The sequence below is a fragment of the Anabrus simplex genome, chromosome 12, assembly GCF_040414725.1.
Source record: "Anabrus simplex isolate iqAnaSimp1 chromosome 12, ASM4041472v1, whole genome shotgun sequence".
NCBI classification, from domain to species: domain Eukaryota; kingdom Metazoa; phylum Arthropoda; class Insecta; order Orthoptera; family Tettigoniidae; genus Anabrus; species Anabrus simplex.
Window position 1 is genome coordinate 34681604 of NC_090276.1, and position 23397 is coordinate 34705000.

The following is a 23397-nucleotide window of genomic DNA, read 5'->3' on the forward strand; positions in this document are numbered from 1 at the left end:
TATTATTACTTCGTTGTGCCCATTAAAAGAACGCATTTGAACTCATTAACTGGCCTGATGGTTTTCGTCTTCTCAACCTTCCTAAATCTCTGCATGAATGCACTGTGTTGATTCTTCCATTCTGTGGACCACTTGCTACTAGTTTACTCTTTATGTTTCTCCATAAATTTGTGCTTGGCTACTACTGTAAAAAAATGCTCCACGATCTTCTATTATGTCATCCGTAATATTCATTTCTTGGATGTCCGACTTTGTTTCCTCGAACTAGTTTGTTTTGACCTCCTTTGAATTGATTATTTTAAATAATATTTTGGCGAGTCTGTCGCTGTCCATTCTATAGATACGGCCATATAATTACAGGCGCCTCTTGCGTGCGTCATCAGTGAACCTGTCAGTTAATGAGTAGAAGTCCGCTGTTCTCCTCTTAATCCACATTTCATTTTCTCTCGTGGGACCATAAATTTTCCGAAGAATTTTCCTTTTCTTGCTCTTCCATTTCTATAATAGAATGGCCTCCAACGGATATGGTTTCTGAGGCGTAATTACAATAGTTACAATAGTTATGTTTAAACTACTGTGTCATAATGTCGTAATTTTTCCTTGTGGGATCATCATCATTCCGCCTCCGGTCAGCATTTCCAAAATGTAGCAACTCCGATGGCCTTGTTGTTCGCCTCGATCAGGTCCTGTGTAGTGCAGGGTTGTTCTAGTAGCGGACAGATGAGCAGGTGGTTCGGATCCTGTGTTACACCACACTCGCAGGATGCGACTCCATCAGCTGAAAATATGCCCCATTTTTGCATGTTGGTCTTGCAAAGAGACACGCCCACCCTAAAGACGATTACGTGATAGGGCAGGTCATTTACTGGAGCTAGCTCTTCCTTTGAAGGGTTATTAGACGGCAGCATGCTCTTCCACCTGGTAATGCGGTTAGACTCCGATGTCCCTTCCAGTGGTTTAGTCCTGGTGATGAAGCTCTTTCTCGACTTCAGTCGAGAGACTACAGGCTGGTGATCATGCAGTGGATGGCGAGAATCATTAGTCTGCTTCCTCCTCTCTGCATCAGCAGCAACAGCCCTTCTGATAGTGAGGGGAGCTATTCCAATAATCGGGTAGAGTTTGTCAACTGGAGTTGGCTTCAAACATTCCGAAAAGATTCGTACGGTCTCGGTGATTGCAAGCCTTTTGGGATATAGTTATTTTATTGTATCTGTTCCAAGTAATTCTGTATGCTCTTTGAGGTTTTGCAACACTTTCTATGTTAGTTTGCTGATATCACCCTATTGGTTCAATAATGTCACCTAGATGCTTCAATTTGTCTACTTGAGCGATATTTCCATATTTGGTGATTATCCGTTGACTGTTGAAATCTGATCCAGTCCCTACCATATACTCTGGCTTCTTCTTCTCCCCCTCCTTTTCTTCTTCTTATTATTACCATCACCACAAATATTCCAAAAACATTGATATTGCTACAGTTCCAAGAAATAAGTTGAAAAATACATCAGATAAACATCGGAAAGTGTATAAGTAACACGCTTGTGTGGAACGGACAGGCGCGGTTCATTGAATGATGACATGACAATATTAATAACCATTTCATAAGCGAACAGGCTTTATTAAAATCATTATATCAACAGAGTGTCGCTAAATTAAACAGTGAAGTGAGGGTGATGTGTGATATAACGTGCTTATAGGAACTCTTGGGATACTCATTAAGTAGACCTCACTTAATTATAAGAGGTAAGAGGTTCACGACAGTACAGCAGGGGCTGATTCATAAACAGAGGAACATGCCCCCAAGTTCCAATTTAAAAAAGTAAGTTTCTGAAATATCTATCGTGTGAGGGTGGTGTGTCCGAAAGAATAATTTTTTTATTGTTTTGCTATTCGCTTTACGTCGCACCGACACGGATAGGTCTTACGACGACGATGGGATAGGAAAGGCCTAGGAATGGGAAGGAAGCGATGGTGATCCAGTCCCTACCATATACTCTGGCTTCTTCTTCTTCCTCTTCTCCCCATCCTTCTTCTTCTTCTTCTTCTTCTTCTTCTTCTTCTTACCGTCACTAGAAATATTAAAGAAAACATTGACATTGCTAAAGTTCTAAACTGAACTGTAGGTCTTACGGCGACGATGGGATAGGAAAGGCCTAGGAATGGGAAGGAAGCTGCTGTGGCCTTAATTAAGGTACAGCCCCAGCATTTGCCTGGTGTAAAAATGGGAAACCACAGAAAACCATATTCAGGGCTACTGACAGTGGGTTTCGAAACCACTGTCTCCCAGATGCAGGCTCACAGCTGTGAGCTCCTAACCGCACGGCCAACTCACCCGGTAAAAGTATTATTACTAGGGAAAGGATTTTAAGGTGGAAAGTATGGTAAGGAAAAGGGGGGGGGGTGGGAAAGGTTCTGAAAATACATACTAAATGATGCAGAAAAAGCGTTGATGTAATCGCTTTATTAAAGTTGTCAAGTTTTGTACCAAAATGTGGCTGGTTTCCACTTTCCACTGTTTCCCTGCAAGTCAAATCCTTCATATATATACCTTGCGGACGGGAGTTCCTGATCGGATTAATGCCATGGCAAGATCCGCAGTGAACTCAAGCAATAACCGCTGATTTTCAGATCCTGAAGCGAAGGCGCGTATCAGAGTTGTTTGCTTAGATTTCGACTTCAATGTTCTTTACGAGTCTGCTGTACTAGATGTGCAGTTTATTCCGTTTCTTGGATATTGTCATCGAATGCGATATTTACTTCGCAGACGGCACGTCGAAGAATCATGTCACCAGTTCCGATAAACTGCATCTTGAAGTCTTTTGAAAGTACATACAACTTCTCCTTTTTAAGTTTCGCGTATGATTCTGTGTTGTGGAAAATACACTCATGTTCATAAAAACCAGAACACCTCGAAAGACTAGAGTTGGGAAGTTCATATTCACAGGACATGCGCATTAGAGTGTTCTGAAGAAATTATTAGTATTTGAACCATATCGGCCCTTCGGTTGAAAGTTCACACCGATATCTCTGCGCACCACCACCGACTGGTAACATGTGCCTGCGAATCTCGTTGTCACTACAAACCGAAGGTAATGGATCAGTGTGACTTGAACAGACGTGCAGGATGCCTCGAAGATGTATGCAAGAACCATACCGTCAAATTAGTATGAGAAAATGTGATATATCCATCCAGGAAATTGCTGCTCGTGTGGGACGAAGTTTGTCGGCAGTGCAACGGGCGTGTACAGAATGGTTCACAGAAGACTGTAGAACACGTACCACCCAGACCACACCCTGACAATATCGACACCTCAGATCAGCGGCCTCCTCGGCTCTGGCGCAACAGTGGAACACATCGTACACTGACAGTCTGTCACCGTTTATTACGGTCTGGGTTACCGGCGCGTCGTCCACTTCTCTGCCTACTTTTGATCTTGCTAGACTGCAATGATGTATTGAACAACGACACTGGGGACAACAATGAAAGTAACTGTAGTGTTCATGTCTTCCTAAGAATCCTTCTCTGCCCAGAAGTATGCAGTACCGAGCTCGATAGTTGCAGTCGCTTAAGTGCGGCCAGTATCCAGTATTCGGGAGATAGTAGGTTCGAACCCCACTATCGGCAGCCCTAAAAATAGTTTTCCGTGGTTTCCCATTTTCACACCAGGCAAATGCTGGGACTGTACCTTAAATAAGGCCACGTCCGCTTCCTTCCCACTCCTAGCCATTCCTGTTCCATCGTCGTCATAAGACCTATCGGTGCGACGTAAAGCAACTAGCAAAAAAAAAAAAAAAAAAAAAAAGAAGTATGCAGTAGAACTTTGATGAGTTCACGATCGATCGATTCAGAATTTTAAAACAGCAGAGATGTATGTATGTGCATGCACATATGTACAGGTACAAGGCAGTTTCTTCCCCAACCAATTTTAAGAATCATTAATTACGTGTCACAGCTGTAAAAAAGTTTAAAGAATGTAAATCACCATACTTTTTATATAGAAAATAATTTGTATACATGTAAGTATACGTACCCAGTGAATACATGTACATAATAACATTCAGTGTTCCCCCCCAGGATCATTTTAATGGGCGCACTGCCCAGCCGTTTTTACAGACCGCCCGGCTAACATAACCTAGATATGTATTCGTGCTAGTTACACAATATTACTACCGGTACCTCACTCCTCATTTTCCTAATACACCTCTTCACTGATGCCTAGTTCATCTACGACAGCTGATGGCGGAGCTGTTGAGGATATAAACAGCCTTGGGGCTGAGGAGCGAACCTACAAATGCATGGCTTATTTGAGTCATTAGGTGATCCAAATGAAAATATGTAAATATGTTTATTTAAATGATAAATCTTCGTTGCCCGCCTGGTGGCCATGGTCGTTAAGGCGCTGAAGTCTAAAAAAAAAACGGTCTAACACCGAGGTTAGCCGGATCGAGTCCCGTTGGTCGAAAAAATTTTCACCATCAGAATGTTGGCCGGCAGGGTAGGGGAGGTGGTGGTATACAATTTCTAATCACTAGATTGCGTGCCAAAAGCCTGGATTAAATTCCAAACCTCTCCGCAGTGCTCATATGGAGTGAGGGCATATGACGCTGTTGATGGTGATTCGTCCGTCGGATGGGGACGTTAAGCCTTGAGCAGACCCCTTGGTGCTATTCGACAGGAGTAGGCTATGTGCCGGCACCGGGTTTCACCCTCTCCCTACTATCATATATCACATCATTCATTTCATCTCTCATTAACTCCTCTGATGAGGTTGACGTCAGGAAGGGCATCCGGTCATAAAAAACCGCCACGGCAAATTCATCTCACCTCATACCCGACCCCGTAGGGAAACGGGACAAGGGTTGGACAAACAAACAAACAAACAAATGATAAATCTTCGTTAATGTCAGCATTATTGCATCCATTACATCGAAGTTTCAATCTTTGGTTTGATTATCACGTAGTGTCGCGTTGGAATCGCAAGCGAACATTCGATTCTGCCCAGTGTCACAAACCCAAATGGCACTCCACAGCAACCGAGTGGTTAAGTTCCGGTGTTACACGACTGTGAACGAGCAGTAGAGCACCAGAAGTTGAAAATACTCCGTTATGTCTTGTTCGTGATAATAATACTGAAATAGTTCAATTTCAGCTTTAATATTGTTGTTAATGCCCCCCAGAGGAGACTAAATTGAAATTTTATTATATTCCGGTACTCATTCCTGCCACGAAGCTGTCGAAATTTTCTGGGGAGATCACTGATCATTATCATTATCATCATCCTTTTATGTACCAGTTCTATAGAAAAACTGTCACGGTCTATACAAAAGATTTGCATTTTAACGACATCTCTTCCTTGGACGCCCCAGAGATCTCTTCCCAGCGGGTCAATAGTTTATGACTGCTTTCGGGATCCTGCTTCTGTCCATCCCGTTTAGGTGTTCTAGCCAATTTCTCTGGTATTCATAGATGTATTCGAATACAGATCTGCTTTTAAGGTAATTCAGCACTTCTGTATTTATTTTGTGTCCCCACTTAGTGAAACCTGCTGTTCGCCGCATGTATTTCACTTCAGCTGTAGTTATTCTTCTCTCAGGGTCCACGCTTCACTTCCATAGCAAAGTACAGATCTTGCCCAGGTTTTGTAGATTCTTGTACGGGTGTGTTTATGAACTAATGATGGTCTATAATCTTTATTGATGATTCCCAAACATCTGTTCAATTTGGAGATTTTTTCGGGTATGTCCGGTTCTTCAAAGAAGGTTTGTAACCGAGGTATTTAAAATCATTTACTATTTCCAAATGGTTCCTTGCCACAGAAAGCCGTTATCTTAGTTTTCTCAGGGGATATTTCTATTGTGTACTTTTCTGAGACTAGGTTTAGGTTATGCCAGCCCCGTGGTGTAGGGGCAGCATGCCTGCGGACAGGTCAGGGATTTTTACCTGAACCTGAGGGCTGGTTCCAGGTCCAGTCAGCCTACGTGATTAGAATTGAGGAACTATCTGACGGTGAGATAGCGGTCCCGGTCTAGACAGCCAAGAATAACGGCCGAGAGGATTCGTCGTGCTGACCACACAACACCTCGTAATCTTCAGGCCTTCGCGCTGAGCAGCGGTCGCTTGGTAGGGCAAAGCCCTTCAAGGCCTGTAGTGCCATGGGGTTTTGGTTTTATGTTTAGGTTATACATTGAACACTATAAATCGTCTTCAGAGGTCGCGACCAGCACTAAGAATCTCTTGTAGACTGGAGCAAACGGAATAAGTTAATTTTTCATATAGGTAAATATGTAGCCATGACATTTATTCGGAAGAAACAGAAGATTAAATATAACTATGCAATGGATGCTGACTTATTAACTCGTGCCAATACGAAAATGGATTTAGGAATAACATTCAATGAAGATTTAAGATTCAACGACCATATTCAAAAAATTACGAATAATGCTCTTAAAATGTTAGGCGTAATTATACGGAATTCATTATCGTTTCGTCCAAAGACACTATTAACCTTGTTTAACTCATTTGTAAAGTCCAGACTTGAGTATGGCTCAACTGTTTGGAACCCAATGACCACAAGATATATCAATCTTACCGAGAGTACTCAAAACAAATTTTTAAAATTCATGGCTTACAAAATCAAAGGAAATTACCCAGCCTTCCTAAATTATTCAGCTATAATGAAGGAACATGGTGTGAATAGTATGCGCCACAGACGAAGTTGCAAATATTTGACTTTCCTGTATAAAATAATTAATTCTGTAATTGACGACTCAAACATATTCAAGTCAATAACATTTTATGTGCCACATAAATTAAGTCGTCCTAAAACTATATTCCTTCTATCAAAGGCTAAGACTGAAATGCGTAAGAACTCCCCAATTAATAGAGCAATGAGACTCTACAATAATATTCATCCCTATGTTGATATTTTTAGTATGACGCAAGGTACATTCATTTCGACATATAACACTGTACTACTGAACATTATTTAATAGATTATGAAGATTTTTTTAAAAAGAGGAAAACTAGTATAAACTAGTGTAAATGTTGTAAGCCATGTTTTTAATGTATTACATTCTAAGTGGAAATCCTGTTAAAACTAATTGTTTTAAATGTTATATTAATTTTCATTAGAATGCATTAGTACTATAATGTAATATTAGTTATATTAACCGTTTTTTCTTTTACTAACGTGACTTGTGTGCCAGAGGAATTAAGTTTTAAGATTACTCTAGCTATGCATTGTTTTGTTTGTTTTTAATTTGTACTTTTAAAGTCTAAGTAACAATCGTCGTGAACATTGTAATTGGGACTTATGACCTGTTATGTTCAAAATAAATAATGAATTAAATAAATAAATAAATAAATAAACAAATAAACAAATAAATAAATAAATAAATAAATAAATAAATAAATAAATAAATAAATAAATAAATAAATAATATTGTGTCCAGCTGTAGATTTCTGTTAATGGGGATGGAAGTATGTCTTGTTTCTCTAAATTCTCGTATGACAGCATTCGTATAGATTATGAACAGGAGAAGGGAAAGACCGCAACCCTGTCTTATTCCTGTGTTTCTTGTTGCCCACTCTAATAATTTATCGTTGAACTTTATAAACATAACCTGATTTCCGTAAAGATTACTTATCTTCTGTACTATGTGTTGTAGGGTGTGATCAGATATTAAAATATTAAGTACATCTAAGAAACATATATACTCATAATAAACAAATCTGTACAATCATCAAATATGTAAAACAGATATCATCAAGCCCCTTGCATACTAAAGGAAAGCCATATATGTATGTTTGTAACTAGATTCGTATGCCGAAAATAACCAAACAAAAAGAAAAAGATATTATACATTGTAACATATATATAAATATAAATGAACGCAAAACCCCTCCATGGAAAATAATCCGAAATAATGAAAGTAAAATCCACAAACACTCACACCTCCCAAACCCATCTCCCTCTATCCACACATCTTCCCCCCCCCAGCTCGCATCTCCTGGCCAGAGGAAGGGCGTAACCCTTTAGGTGGCCCGCCTCAACCCCTCAGGGCGAGGAATGAAAACTGTTCAAGAAACCAAGAAGAATTATAGTTGATTATTAGGTTAAAGATTTCGAAGAATTAAAACTATTCTACCTCTACATTAATTGCAGCCTGTAACAGTCGTAATGAGAGTGTGTCTGTATGTAATATAGATGTTATTCAAAAGTCATATTTTGAATTTTATAAGTCATATTTGTATGATATTACGTCATAAATGCACACATGTTTCATAAATGTTTAGGTCATAGAAATCTGGCCCCTATTCACCATATGGATGTATATATACTACCTTGCGCGCTGTTTCGGTAATTTAAATATTGACGTTCCAGTAACCTATATAAAAGGCATATATTCAAAGTGACTCGCATATAAAGTGTTAAAAAGCGTAGCTCTAAACACTCACACTCACACACACACACACACACACACACGCATAGACGGAACGTGACGAATGTAATGCTTTAAAATAAATTGAAAAACGTCAAAAACGCATCAACGCACACAAAAAAATCCTTCATAGAGCATGTAATATTTCTTCACCCTCCTACATTAACACACAGACTAAGCAAGCAAAGTGTTGGTAGCTTAACCCGGCTCGAGTATAAGCAACAGCTGAAATAAATGGTGTGCGGAAATGCTTTTGCCAGGAGTAATTTCCTGGTAACAGCTCCGTCACCCTCGTCTAGTAGTAATATCAGGGAGCAATCACTCCCTGCTGTTCACCTCACACTAATCCTCTCATACACCCTCTCACTCTGTCTGGAACACGCCCTCTCGCAAGTGTTACCAACGTCGAAGGAAAGTAGCTAAGGGCAGTCCAAAGATTTCAACACTATTTCTTTCATTACAATTCGCATATTTAGATGCTAATAATTGTGAGCATTACCTCTTGATGGCACAAATTATTAAATAATTCAAAGTAAAAATTTAAATTGTTCGATGGAACCAGTAATATATCTGCAAACTTGAAATTGTCCGCCGCCGTAGCGTAACAGGTTAGCGCCATTAGCTGCAGTCCTTGGAGGCCTTGGTTCGATTCCCGGCATTGCCAGATATTTAAGAATGACAGGAGGGCTGGTATGTGGTTAAATGGTACAAGTAGCTCACCTCCATTGCGAATGTGCCTGAAAAGAGATGCAGCACCTCGGGATGAGGACAAGAATTTACTTTAACCCTATAATTGATTGATGGATTCATTTGCAAAATTATATCTTGATAATTTCATGCTTGATTCATTTTTACCTCAAAGGACGCAAATATTAATTATCTCTGAAGCCGTCATGGTACCGATCATAATATTTTATTTCCTACATCATCACAGCCGTTGGAGTAATTTGAGTTAGAAAATTGATTTTTTTCTCAATAAATACTATTAAACACCTGCATTTTGGTCGAGATGCTTTACAATATTATATTCCTGGTTTACAGAAGAAATGTACGAACACGTGACGGAATCGTGACTTTACATTTGATCTTAGAGGACCGAATTAAAAAACACAATCTCACGTACATAGCGTTCGTATATCCAGAAAAGGGATTAATTAATATTGATTGGACCAAGATATTTGAGATTCTGAAGGTGATCGTAATCAGATACCTAGAAAGAAAAAGGATCTGAAATCTATACAAAAATCAGCCGCAAGAAAAACAATCGAGGGATTTGAAAAATAAGCAGCAAATCAGAAAGGAGTGGAACAAGATTGCAGTTTGTCCCTCATCATTTTCAAATTTTATTTAGAACGGACCGTAAAGGAAATCAAGGAGGAATTTGGAAAGGGAATCACAATCCAATGGGAGAAAATCAAAACCTTGAGTTTTGCCCATGACATTGTTATATTACCTGAGTTGGCAGAATATTTCGAGAAATTGCTGAATGATATGGACAGAGTCTTGCGGAAGGAGCACAAGATGAAAATAAATAAGTCGAAAACAAAAGTAGTGGGATGCAGTCAAACGAAGGCAGGTGATGCAGGTAATATTGGATTAGGAAATGAAGTCCTCAAGGAAGTAGATTAATATTGTTACTTGGGTTGTAAAATAACTAACGATGGCAGAGGTAAGGAAAACATAAAATGCAGACTAGCGCAAGCAAGAAAGGCCTTTCTTTAAAAAAGAAATATTCTCACTTCGAACATTGATATAATATTAGAAATATATTTTTGGAGACTGGAGCGTGACATTGTGTGGAAGTGAAACATGGACGGTAACTACCCCTAGCTCAGAAAGAAAGAGAATAGAAACTTTTGAAACGCGGTGTTACAGAGGAATGCTGAAGGTGAGATGGATATATCGAAACATGAGTGAAGCGATACTGAACCCAGTTGGTGAGAGGATATCGTATTCGCTAAATTTGAAGAAAAAAGGACATGAAATCGTAGAGTACATCTTATGACACCCAGGAATTGTCCAAGTTGCTTTCGGTTAAGTGTAGGCGGTAAGAACTGTAGGGGTGGGCTAAGATTTGAATATGACAAACAGAGCAGATGTAGGATGTATTAATTACGTAGAAAGTAAGAGGTTAGCACAGGGCAGGTGGCATGGACAGCTGCATCAAACCAGTCCAGCGAACAACTTCAAACTGTTTGGTAAACAAATTATAGAGGATGACGGAAATATAACTCAACTTAATATACACTCCCGTAAAATTTCCATCATAACTAATACTAATATTCTCTTTAACATAACTCATCCTTCGCCATTTAAAGGATGAAATGATGTAGACTGATGACTAAAACAAGAACACATCGTGTTCTTTCAGTGGAAAAATATTATCCTACTACTATTATTTTTTACGATAAATGTACAGCTACCAAAGAATATTCGCAGAAATATTCATGTTGTAAAAACCGTTACCGAGACAATGGAATTTGTGCACAAAGAATATATTTTTTTGTGAAATTAGGAATAAAGTGGAAAATGTGCCTTTACAGATAGAGTATTAGAGTATAAACTTCAAAAGTCTGTAACATGAAAAATAATAGAGATATTAACAAAAACCGTTCATTTAAATAGAGAAATGTACGCATTCAAAAATTATTATATTATTTCCCATTTTTTAATTTAAAACTTGGCTTTAATAAAGAAGTGGTATTCCACACTTTGCTTTACGTCGCACCGACACTGGTTTTATGGTGACGATAGAACAGGAGTGAGCTAAGAGAGGAAGGGAAGCGACCGTGGCCTTACTTACGTACAGCCCGAACATTTGCCTGGTATGAAAATGGAAAACCACGGAAAGCCATCTTCAGAGCTGTCGGCAGTGGGGTTCGAACCCACTATCTCCTGAATTCAAGTTGACAGCTACGTGACCCAAGCCAAGATGTAATTTGATTTCGTATGTATGAACCCAAAAAGAAAAAATTTGCACGATCCACGAAGGCCTTTGCATAGGGAGGAAAGTATAAAATAATAATAGTGGTTAACCGTATACTAAACTTTCTCAACCTCCAGGAATTAGAACCATTGCTCATCGTTTGGTACAGGCTATCAGTCACAATAAGCCCAAGTTTCCTTACTGAGCTTCTCAAGTAATCCCATCCATGTACTTCTAAATGAGCCGAGCTAATTCTTTACCACCTTGAGTAATAATAAATACGCGTACAAAATGTGCAATATTATTTTAAACATTTCATTGTGCGTTATAACTGCTATTAATAATAATAATTCAAATTCTCCTTCTTTCTTTCCTACCGCTTTTCCACACCTGCGGGGTCGCACATGTGGATTTGGCCCTGTTTTACGGCCGGATGCCCTTCTTGACGCCAACGCTATATGGAGGGATGTAATCACTATTGTGTGTTTCTGTAGTGGTTAATAGTGTAGTGTGTTGTATGAATATGAAGAGGAGAGTGTTGGGACGGACACATACACCCAGTACCCGAGCCAGAAGAATTAATCAGAAGCGATTAAAATCCTCGACCCGGTCGGGAATCGAACCCGGGACTATCTGAAACGAAGGCCATTTCGGTGACCATTCAGCCAACGAGTCGGACTAAATAAAAATGCCAATCTCTATCATTATTTACAAAGGAAGAGTTTAAACTGAATGACATGTACCCACGGCTCTTTGCCATGTGAGAGAGCCGCATGAGTTTGATCGGTATTGAATAAATGTTTCCGGCCTTTGCCACAAAATGACATGAAATTAAATATACCATTCAAAACTGAAATAAAGAGAAAACCTGAGTTCGATTATGTTCTATTTGACATCAGATGCTAATCCCCACTCGCCTGTCTCTATCTAACCCAAGGCAAGTAGTAATCATGCCGCGTAGGGGGCAGTTACTAGCAAACGGTGATAATTCTCAAATTCAGAACAGAAGGTACAGTGAGAATGTAACAGTGGGAGTGACGGATACAAGAAAATCGAGAGTGAATCAGAAAATTCTGGGAGTGAGGAAAGGCCATGTTGTGCAGCTAGGTTCGAATTTGAACCCGTAAAACGAATAGAGTAAATGGGGCTGCGGGAAGGTGACAAACCCGAGACCAGTGTTATAGCTTCAGTATTTCTCAGCCAACTCTGTTTAACTAATATGAATGTGATAAATGTCTCGTGGCTTTAAACATTCCTGAATGCTTCCGAATTTTACATACCTAAAGAAATGACAAAGGAACCCCCTAAAGTAATATTTAAGAATCATTCACTTTACAAATAAAATGTTTGTATGAGACTTATGAGAGACAAAGGAGAAAGATTAAGGCTAAGGAAATGGATTTGTTACAGTGGAACAAGAGAGCTACGCTCTTGGATTGTCTCAACGACGATGTACTGAGAAGAGCAGGAGAGAAGAGATGTATTATGAATAAAATTATTCAGAGGAAAGCCAATTGGATCGGACAAATACTTAGACACGAAGGGCTTATACACGATGTCATCGACGGGAAGGTCAAATGAACTGCAGGAGGAGGAAGAATTCAACATTTGGATGACATGAAAGATGGGAGGAGATACAGCACATTGCAGGAAGAAACTGAAAACAGGGAACACTGGCGTCAGAAATTCTGCGTATGGAGAGACGGATCTATATAATAATGTGCCAGAGTGTCCTCCATAAATCTATAAAACTGTACCAATATTCAACCGTTATTGGAAATGATACATCAAGGCTTTTTTTTTCATTCATGGTATGAACGACTAGTGAAAGAATATCAGGAGGATGGTTGGACTATCCGGACAATATAGTGCCCTGGCGCGTACATTAGACCATTATTGTTAAACATTTTCCCACCAAGGCTCCCGTAAGATGACACAATTGAAAGCATCGCCTGCTGTGTTCGAGATATGCGGAGAACAGCGTGCCACGTAGATCCAAAATCCCAGCATAAGATTTCCACGAGAGTTAATATCTCTCCCACCACTGTGTACACGACCATCCTTAACCGTCTCGGGCTACGTAGAATATTTAGGAATGGAGATGAATGCGGAAGAACCGGTTACGGATAGGATTGATGTTCGAGCACTGAGATGGTATAGACATATACCACGGTTGTATCACACCGATACAGATAGATCTTATGGCGACGATGGCATAGGAAAGACCTAGGAGTGGGAAGGAAGCGGCCGTGGCCTTAATTAAGGTATAGCCCCAGAACTTGCCTGGTGTGAAAATGGGAAACCACGGAAAACAATCTTCAGGACTGACGATACAGCACAGCAAACTCACTCAGTGGAGCGGAACAATAGCGAAAGCCTTGGAAAGGAGGAAGTCTATCCGAAGAAGACTGGCAAGATAGGAAAATGTGTTATCTGTGTAGTGAGGGAGGACCTCTGCTATCATACTATAATATAGCGCTACCATAACAGTCGGGGTGGTAGCGTGTTTAGACAAAAGTACAAGTAACGATAAATAATGAGAAGTACGCAGAGGAATATGCAAAGATAGATGGCGATACAGTAGAGAGCTCAGCGTAGTAGAGTAATAATAATAAATGATGATGAGGAGTAGTATAAATAAAGGAAAATCGCGCAGTAAGGAAGAAGCTAGGCCCAATAGAAGATCACCAAAATAACAATGCGAAATAGAATATATATTTAACAACCATAATTTAACAACAAGATAAATAATTGCAAGCAGAAGAAAAATCCAAAGGTGTGCCACATTTACAAATGATTATCCAATGGTAGATAAAAAGAAAGCCTGTTGAATACATAGAAAGTGTACAATATACATCGAAACTGAACCCTGAAAGAGAAAAAGCATGAAAGGGAGGGGGAAGGGAAGTAGGATGAGGATTAGGACGGGGAAAGGATTTTCTTCACCGGGTATTCCTGAAGTTTAGTAATAGCATAGATCTAGGATGACGTCTGGAAATAATTTACAATCGTCCGTAGCGCAGTGCGTGAATAGAAGCAGTCTAAGTTATGAGTTTTTAAAGGGAAGCATAACCACTCGACAGAAGAAAGTATTACAGCAGGCAATAGCCCGAATGAAAGTTTAGAGTCCAAATGCAGATAAATATTATAAGTCTTGCTCACCGAGTCGCTGTAGATAGAGTCCAGATAAAATGGACATGATTACAATAAGGACTGTTTTAGTGTGTGGTCCACCACTCCGCCACGAAGCCCGATTCAACGGTGGAAAGGCGGAGAGAGCAATATATAGTAGAAAGGAAGATTCCAGAAAAAGAACACAGGCAACAAGCCAGTGAGTTCTAGAAACATAATGTCACGTGGTTACACAGCGCACAGGCACAGGGAAGTGCAGCGAAGATGACGTAATCAGTCAAGTAGACGACAGGTGAGTAAGGTCCATGGTGCGGCGAGAAGGAAGTAGAAGCGAGCAGCAGTAAACAAGGTAGGAATATGTAGAGTAGATTCGGCGATCGTAATATCTGAGAACAGGCAACTACTTGAAAGTGGAAAAGCCTGCAAAAGTAAAAAAAAAGTAACAATTAAGGACGGTAGGATGAAACCAAAACATGGATATGATAGATTAGAGTAGATGTAGGATGTAATAGTTACGTAGAAGTTATAGGTGAGTATAGGCTGGCATGGAGTTCAGCATCAAATCAATACTTGGACTGGTGTCCTAAACAACAACAATGAACACACACACAATACACTTTAATGTTCCTGATATCGGATTAAGGCAAAGATACCGTTATGACTTTCAGTGTTCAGTCTGCAAGCATTTGTGAATGTACAAAACGCCGCCACAATCCTCTATTTGCAACAATTACTGTAGCCTCATTTTGTTCTATATCTCTTATTTTAAATCGTTAGAAACTGAGTCTAACCATCGTCGTCTTGGTCTCCTTCTACTTCTCTTACCTTCCATAACAGAGTTCATTATTCTCCTAGGCAACCTATCTTCCTCCATTCGCCTCACATGAAACCTTTACCGAAGCCGTTTTATGCGTACAGCTTCATCAAGCAAGTTCACTCCTTACTTAGCCTTTATCACAACATTCCGAGTACCCTCCTACCATTTTTCTCACCCATGTGTTCCAGCAATCGTTCTCGCTATTTTCATGTGTGTAATTTCTAACTTATGAATAAGATATCCTGAGTCCACCCAGCTCTCACTCCCGTAAAACAAAGTTGGTCTGAAAACAGACCGACATATAGATAGTTTCGTTCGCGACCTGACTTCCTTCTTACAGGATGCGATTGATCGCAACTGCGAGCTCACTGCATTAGCTTTACTGCACATTGATTCAATCACAGTTACTGTACTACCATGCTGGGAGAACACACATCCTAAACACTTGAAATTATCTACCTGTTCCGGTTTTTTATCACCAATCTGACATTCAGTTTTCTTGGATTTCTTATCTACTGACATCAATTTAGTCTTTGAAAAGTTAATTTTCATACTATACTCATTGAACCCATTTTCAAGTTCAAAGTTACTAGACTGCAGGGTTTCGCCGCAATCTGCCATTAATACCAAGTCGTCAGCATAGGCCAGCCTACTTACTATATTTCCATCTAACTGAATCCCTCCTTGTCACTTTATACCTTTCGTCAGATGATCCATGTAAATAATGAACAACAAAGGTGAAATATTGCAGCCTTTTCTAAACCCTGTAAGTACTCTGAACAAAGAACTCATTCTACCCTCAATACTCATTGCAGCCCAATTGTGAACATACATGCCTTTGATTGATTTTAATAATCTACCCTTGATACCATAGTCCACCAGTATGGCGAACATATTTTCCCTCGGTACCCTGCCATATCTTTTCTCTGGATTTACGAAACATAAACAGAACTGTGTATTCCTCTCGTAGCATTTTTCAATTACCTGACGCATACTGAAAATCTGATCCTGACAGCCCCTCTGTGGTCTGAAGCCACACTGGTTTTCATCCAACTTCCTCTCATTCACTAATCGCACCCTCCCTTTCAAGATGCTAGCGAATACCTTGGCTGGTATACTGATTAATGAGATACCTCGATAGCTGTTGCAACCCTTCCAGTTCCCTTGCTTATAGATAGGTGCAATTACTGCTTTGGTCCAATCTGAAGGTACCTCACCAACACTCCATGTTAATCTTACTACTCTATGAAGCCATTTCATCCCTGCCTTCCCGCCATACTTCACCATTTCAGGTCTAATTTCATCTATTCCTGCTGCTTTATTAAAATTTAGTTTATTTACCATCCATTCCACTTCCTCTAGCGTAATTTCACCGTCATTTTTATTTAAAATGTTTCTCCCAATACCATTATATTGGTAAATATATAAGGAACTTATCAGGTTTGAGGAGGAAGGCGTATGAAAAGTAACTTTTGAAACAGAAAAAAAATTGTATTTCTGTGAAATCAAGTCAAAATGCAAAACCAATATTTTACTCAAAATTGGAGTATCTTTCCATTTCGATATTATGTTCGCTAATACATTTTAAATACACCTGACTTGTACTAACCATCGACAAAATTAATCACTCAGGTAATTTCCAGGTTAAATATTTTACATTCCCTTCATAAGAGCATTTTTTTCTAAAGCAGTACGTGTTTGATGCAGGCTTTAGGGACACTTTGTGTGAGAGGGTTGGCAGCACTCAGCTGCTCACTCTGTCGTAAAATAACCCCGTCCAACTTGAGCCAGTGAAAACTGATGGTATGAAAACTATTTATAACATACGCCAGCCACGAAATATTATACTTAGCCGGGAGAATGAAGGGCGAGCAATTTCATAGCCATAATCTAAACTCCTTGCTGCATTACTCTCTCAACCCTGGCTGTACAAAAGCTTTCACTTCATGAATGGAATGCAAAGTGCTAAAAGGGAATAGCCTTGCGCAAGTGAAATTAACTCTAGTAATGGAATTTACCCACCCAAGTCTAGATGAAGGAAGGAGAGAAGGATGCCGACCTCACAGGGGTAGATTACAACGGATATAGGACACATGTGCTGGGAAAAAAAGCGGAAAATGCCCTCACCCTAAAAATATTCCATCTATTCAAACTGTAAACTGGCATTATATAAAAATAACTGGTATTATTTTTATTCTTCCTCAAATGTTTAAGGCTTCCGAACTGACAAAGAATATCATACAATAAATATTCAATAATCTAGGTACAATTTATAATTTAAAAATACAGAATACCGAGCGAGTTGGCCGTGCGCGTAGAGGCGCGCGGCTGTGAGCTTGCATCCGGGAGATAGTAGGTTCGAATCCCACTATCGGCAGCCCTCAAAATGGTTTTCCGTGGTTTCCCATTTTCACACCAGGCAAATGCTGGGGCTGTACCTTAATTAAGGCCACGGCCGCTTCCTTCCAACTCCTTGTCCTTTCCTATCCCATCGTCGCCATAAGACCTATCTGTGTCGGTGCGACGTAAAGCCCCTAGCAAAAAAAAAATACAGAATAAATCTAATGATAATGTAAAAAATTAATCCTTAATAACGAAGGTATATAGAAAAAGTAAATAAATATTTTTAAAAATTCAGTGTTTTAATTAAGAGGAGGGTGTCTCAAGTCCGATATCGAGGCTTCAATGTTTGTATGCCTCAGCTCACGATGGTCCCTTTCGGCACACCAAAGAGTGGTAAGTAGGTGACCAGTACTTTTGCAATGGTGCCCTATGCACCCAGCATGAGCCCTATAACTTCGATGTCGACAAGGCTGAATAGGGTGTCTACAATTAAACTGACGGTGTTCACCCCGGCACATCACAGGATGTAATGGTCGTAGTTGTCTGAAATTTCGTAGATAAGAAAACTAATGAATGCGCTTGCGAATTATGCCAAGAAATTATTATTCCAAGTCCTGACAAAATCACATAAATATGGCGCTCTATGTAGTGGTTCTGCCTGCTGTCATCTGTTGATGGATACAGTACTTTTGCATCCATCTCTTGGCACAGGCTAGAGTAAAGTGTAGCTTCGACCGAAGTCCCAGTCAACATCCATGGCTGTGACAATATGGAAGCTGCTGGGGTATGAGTAGCGCTGAGTAATGACATTCAGAGCACGACTAGTGCATCTGAGTGTTACGAAAGGTGCTGCTCATAGGGTCAGTCGTGCTGCAATAGTACTTTCTGACCCAGTGAGGGAAGCAATGGCAAACTACCTCACTCCTCATCTTGCCTAGTATGCCTCATTTTGGTGCTGTCATTGGTTTTTGGGGATTCCTTATAACCGCATAACCTTTAGTGGTGCTATTTCAGGATCCAGCCAGCCTCTGGGCTGATGACCTAACAGACAGATGTAGTGGTAAGGCCACAGAAAAAGGCAGGAAATATCAAACACATGATAACGGTAGTCCTGGCACGTTTATTAGAATTGAAGGTGACATACACTGTTCATTATGGCCTCCCAACTCAGCAAAGTGCTGCCAATCCGTAACACGGCATGGTCGAAAATTGTCCGCAGAATATCGGGTGATATCAGAGTAAAATGTCCTTGTATGTTAGCCTTTAGTTCAGGTGGAGACCGGATATGTCCCTCATAGACACAATGCTTAACTATCCCAACAACCAGAAGTTTTGGCTATTTCTTTTACGTCGCATCGACAAAGATAGATGCTATGGCGACGATGAGCTAGGAAAGGCCTAGGAGTAGGAAGGAAGTGGCCGTGGCATTTATTAAGGTACAGCCCCCAACATTTGCCTGGTGTGAAAATGGGAAACTACGTAAAACCATCCTCAGGGCTGCCGACAGTGGGATTCGAACCCAGTATCTCTCGGATGCACGTTCACCGCTGAGCGCCCCAAGCCCGATACGATCAGAAGTCTCATGGATTCTCGTAGGGGGATAATGAACGTCACGCATCAGGAAAATGCCCAGTGATGATGTGATCGTTACTGAAGATTTCATCTGGCGAACGACATGTAGTGTTTCCCCGTCTTGAATGAAAATAACGGTGTGCTCACAGTTGCGTTCTTGCAAAGTTGGAATTACATGTTGTAATAAGAGGTCCCTATAACGTGCAGATATCACTGTACACACTGCAGCGATTAGGGGTGACGAGGGGGTGCAGTCCTTCACCCCCCCCCCCCACTTTCTGGAGAAAACATGACATTTTAGCCGACTGAAACACGGAATGATAGGAATTATTGAAGAAAATTAATTTGCACAAGCCCTATTGTCTCATCAGCTAATTCTTTACTTTATTTTCTTTAATTATTAGCGAAAATACGCAAAAAAAAATATATCGTTCGTCGCGGCCAACCGATTTGTGTAGCGCCACAGGAGTGGAGACTTTGCATGAGCTATGAGGAAGAGTAACAGGATACTGAGGTATGATTCACTTGCTTAACACGCGCATTCGTCAGTCTGACATTCTCTTTAGTGTCTATTAGTTTCTTAGTGTGTAGTCAAACAGTAAATAATTTGTAATTTTATAATCGTTTGGTGAAAGTTTCATTTAATAGTCTAGTATTGAATCAAAATCTCAAAAACTATTATCACCGCACTTACGTTGGTAAAACCTTTACCTCTTTATGGAAATTCGCCCAGAGAGAATAAAAAAGTACCACTCTGCAGCTTTTTTTTTTGTTTCATTTTTCATGCATATACCCCGCCGACCCCCGCAGCACCCGCTATATGCCACTTACCCGGGTCCTTTTTGTTGTCTTCATATTTCTTTTGCACCTCTCCCCACTTTTAATTCCCAATCACCGCTACTGTCTAACACGGTCATGAGGGGCAATCTCTCCTCAGAGCAAAACGGACCAAGAATGAATGAGCTATAAAACCACACCAAACAGTCACGTAAGCTGAATGCAGTGCTTGCTCCTTCAACAACCACGGAACTGACGCAACGCAGTAACACCGGAAAAATATTCTGACGTCAGAGTTATGGAAAAATTGCACGTTCTGAATGCATGCAGCGTCATATTTCCGCCCGGTGGCAAGAATTGGAATTAGTAATTTTTGTGGCATTATTTGCGAGCGCATTAATTACTTAGTATATCTACAAAATGTTAGACTCCTACGATTATTACAGCCCTTACTGTGCCCCACGGAACATCGTCAATTTAATTGTGAACACCCGGTACTTATTGAGGTAAATGAAATTGAATATCCACAACCTGTTTCCAGTCATTCTTCCGGGTCAGGAATTGAATGAATGAAGCCCCCATCTAGCGGCGAGGATACAAATTGCACCGGCTGCCGAAGTTGTATGCTATAGTCTAGTATTGAATCAAAATCTCAAAAACTATTATCACCGCACTTAAGTTGGTAAAACCTTTACCTCTCTGTGGAAATTCGCCTAGAGAGAATTTAAAAAAGTACCACTTTGTAGCTTTTTTCCCAGTTTTCATGCATATATCCCGCCGTCCCCCAGCAGCACCCGCTATATGCCACCTACCCGGGCCCTTTTTGTTGTCTTCATATTTCTTTTGCCCCCCCCCCCCCACTGCTAATTCCCAATCACCGCAATGATCAATGAATTACAGATGAAATAATATTGGTTTAGTGTTGCTGGGAGGAAATGTGACAGGGAAAACCGGAGTACCCGGAGAAAAACCTGTCCCGCCTCCGCTTTATCCAGCACAAATCTCACATGGAATGACCGGGATATGAACCACTGAACCCAGCGGTGAGAGGCCGGCACGCTGCCGCCTTAGCCACGGAGGTTCTTATTGAGGTAAATATACCCTCTCTATTTTCTTCATCGACTTAGACGTGTTGTTGCACTGGTGTTTCCAACCTGATGGTTGGATCGAGAAGGCTATCATATCGATTCGTCCTGCTCTTCGGCCCAACACGGTTTTCATCTATCCAATCCAATCCAATCGAATCGAATCGAATCGAATCGAATCGAATCGAATCGAATCGAATCGAATCGAATCGAATCGAATCGAATCGAATCGAATCGAATCGAATCGAATCGAATCGAATCGAATCGAATCGAATCGAATCGAATCGAATCGAATCGAATCGAATCGAATCGAATCGAATCGAATCGAATCGAATCGAATCGAATCGAATCGAATCGAATCGAATCGAATCGAATCGAATCGAATCGAATCGAATCGAATCGAATCGAATCGAATCGAATCGAATCGAATCGAATCGAATCGAATCGAATCGAATCGAATCGAATCGAATCGAATCGAATCGAATCGAATCGAATCGAATCCAATCCAATCCAATCCAATCCAATCCAATCCAATCCAATCCAATCCAATCCAATCCAATCCAATCCAATCCAATCCAATCCAATCCAATCCAATCCAATCCAATCCAATCCAATCCAATCCAATCCAATCCAATCCAATCCAATCCAATCCAATCCAATCCAATCCAATCCAATCGAATCGAATCGAATCGAATCGAATCGAATCGAATCGAATCGAATCGAATCGAATCGAATCGAATCGAATCGAATCGAATCGAATCGAATCGAATCGAATCGAATCGAATCGAATCGAATCCAATCCAATCCAATCCAATCCAATCCAATCCAATCCAATCCAATCCAATCCAATCCAATCCAATCCAATCCAATCCAATCCAATCCAATCCAATCCAATCCAATCCAATCCAATCCAATCCAATCGAATCGAATCGAATCGAATCGAATCGAATCGAATCCAATCCAATCCAATCCAATCGAATCCAATCCAATCCAATCCAATCCAAATCGAATCGAATCGAATCCAATCCAATCAAAATCAGTACAGATTCTGAAGACTTGAACCATATCCCTCACTTCAATTTTGCTATGTGACTTGATACATAATTTGTTACCGCGGATACGCCAACAAAAGATTATTACTGTGGTCTACTGAAGTAATTAACTTTAAACTCTTTGTTGTACCATACAATATGTTATTGATTAAAGTACTGGGTTTCTCTGAAACTGAATCAGCCCTTATTTAAGGGGAGTCATGGTTGAAATTTCGAAGTTACCACTTAACATAACCAAATTTGAAACACAAGCACATCTTGCACATGTAAAACTAGGGGTTGATTAGTTAATTTGTTGCAATATTATTGACAAATAATTTTATATGTTGCTTGGAAAATGATCCTTGCGGAGCAGATTTCATTTTTGGGGGGATATAGTTTGGCAGACTTGTTAAAAATACTCATATATTTAAGACACACTCCGCGTTTTTCAGTCATATTTAAAATAATGGAGATATATTTCTTTCAGTTTTTCGTTATTTATTTAATAGGCAAACATCTTTCGTGCCATTTTAGGAGTACAAATATGAATGTAATATACAACTGATCATAAAATACAGATCATATTTTAAGTCCTGTATATATTCGAACATTCCCTGAAAATTTCAGGAGACTCCGGTAAGAACTCTGTCGCAAGGAGCATTTTATGGAGAGGAAAGAGTTGAAAAAGTTTTAAAATAGATAAAAGCCATTGAAAATGTCAAGAATCATACTTGCTTTAAAAACACTCTGGACTGTAAATTACTCCCTCAGATGTCTTTCTCCTCTTACCCACAGCGTAGTTGTACTACAAGGTATTGTTGAGATGAGACAGCGATGGGAACAAAAAACACCAGTGCTTCCCGTCCTCGACAACTGTGACGTCATTCTTGTAGACGCAATAAAAGAGCAGACTTCGAAACTTCAGAGTGCGCTTAATTGTTGCCCTAGATTTATATACAGTCTGAGTTATGATGCACATGTATATCACATATTGATACACATATACCGACCGCTCTTAAAGATAGATCTTATACATGTCATCCCACCTTAAGTATTTGTCCTCCTTTCACAGCAATAATACCCGCTCTGATTCTTCTCTTTCTATTCCTGTTCACCGACCCTCCGTGTGTAACAATTTCTTTGTTGCGACGGGTTCTTGACTTCGGAATTCCCTGCCTGTCAGTGTCAAAAATACCACCTCATTAAATAAATTTAAGAATGCTTGCCGAGACTACCTGCTGAATGCAGCTGACTAATTTGTATGACTCG

At 40.1% G+C, this 23397-nt stretch overlaps 1 protein-coding gene across 1 annotated transcript in view; it reads right to left on the reverse strand.

Moving 5' to 3' along the window:
* Positions 1-629: 629 nt before the first annotated feature.
* The window catches only part of LOC136884122 (uncharacterized), a 736079-nt gene continuing 713311 nt past the window's right edge, over positions 630-23397 (reverse strand). The window contains exons 5-6 of the mRNA XM_068229796.1: positions 1995-2069; positions 630-1182 (exon numbers count right to left, since the gene is read on the reverse strand). Coding sequence (XP_068085897.1) covers positions 630-1182; positions 1995-2069 — 628 coding nt within the window. The remainder of the gene's footprint in view (positions 1183-1994; positions 2070-23397) is intronic.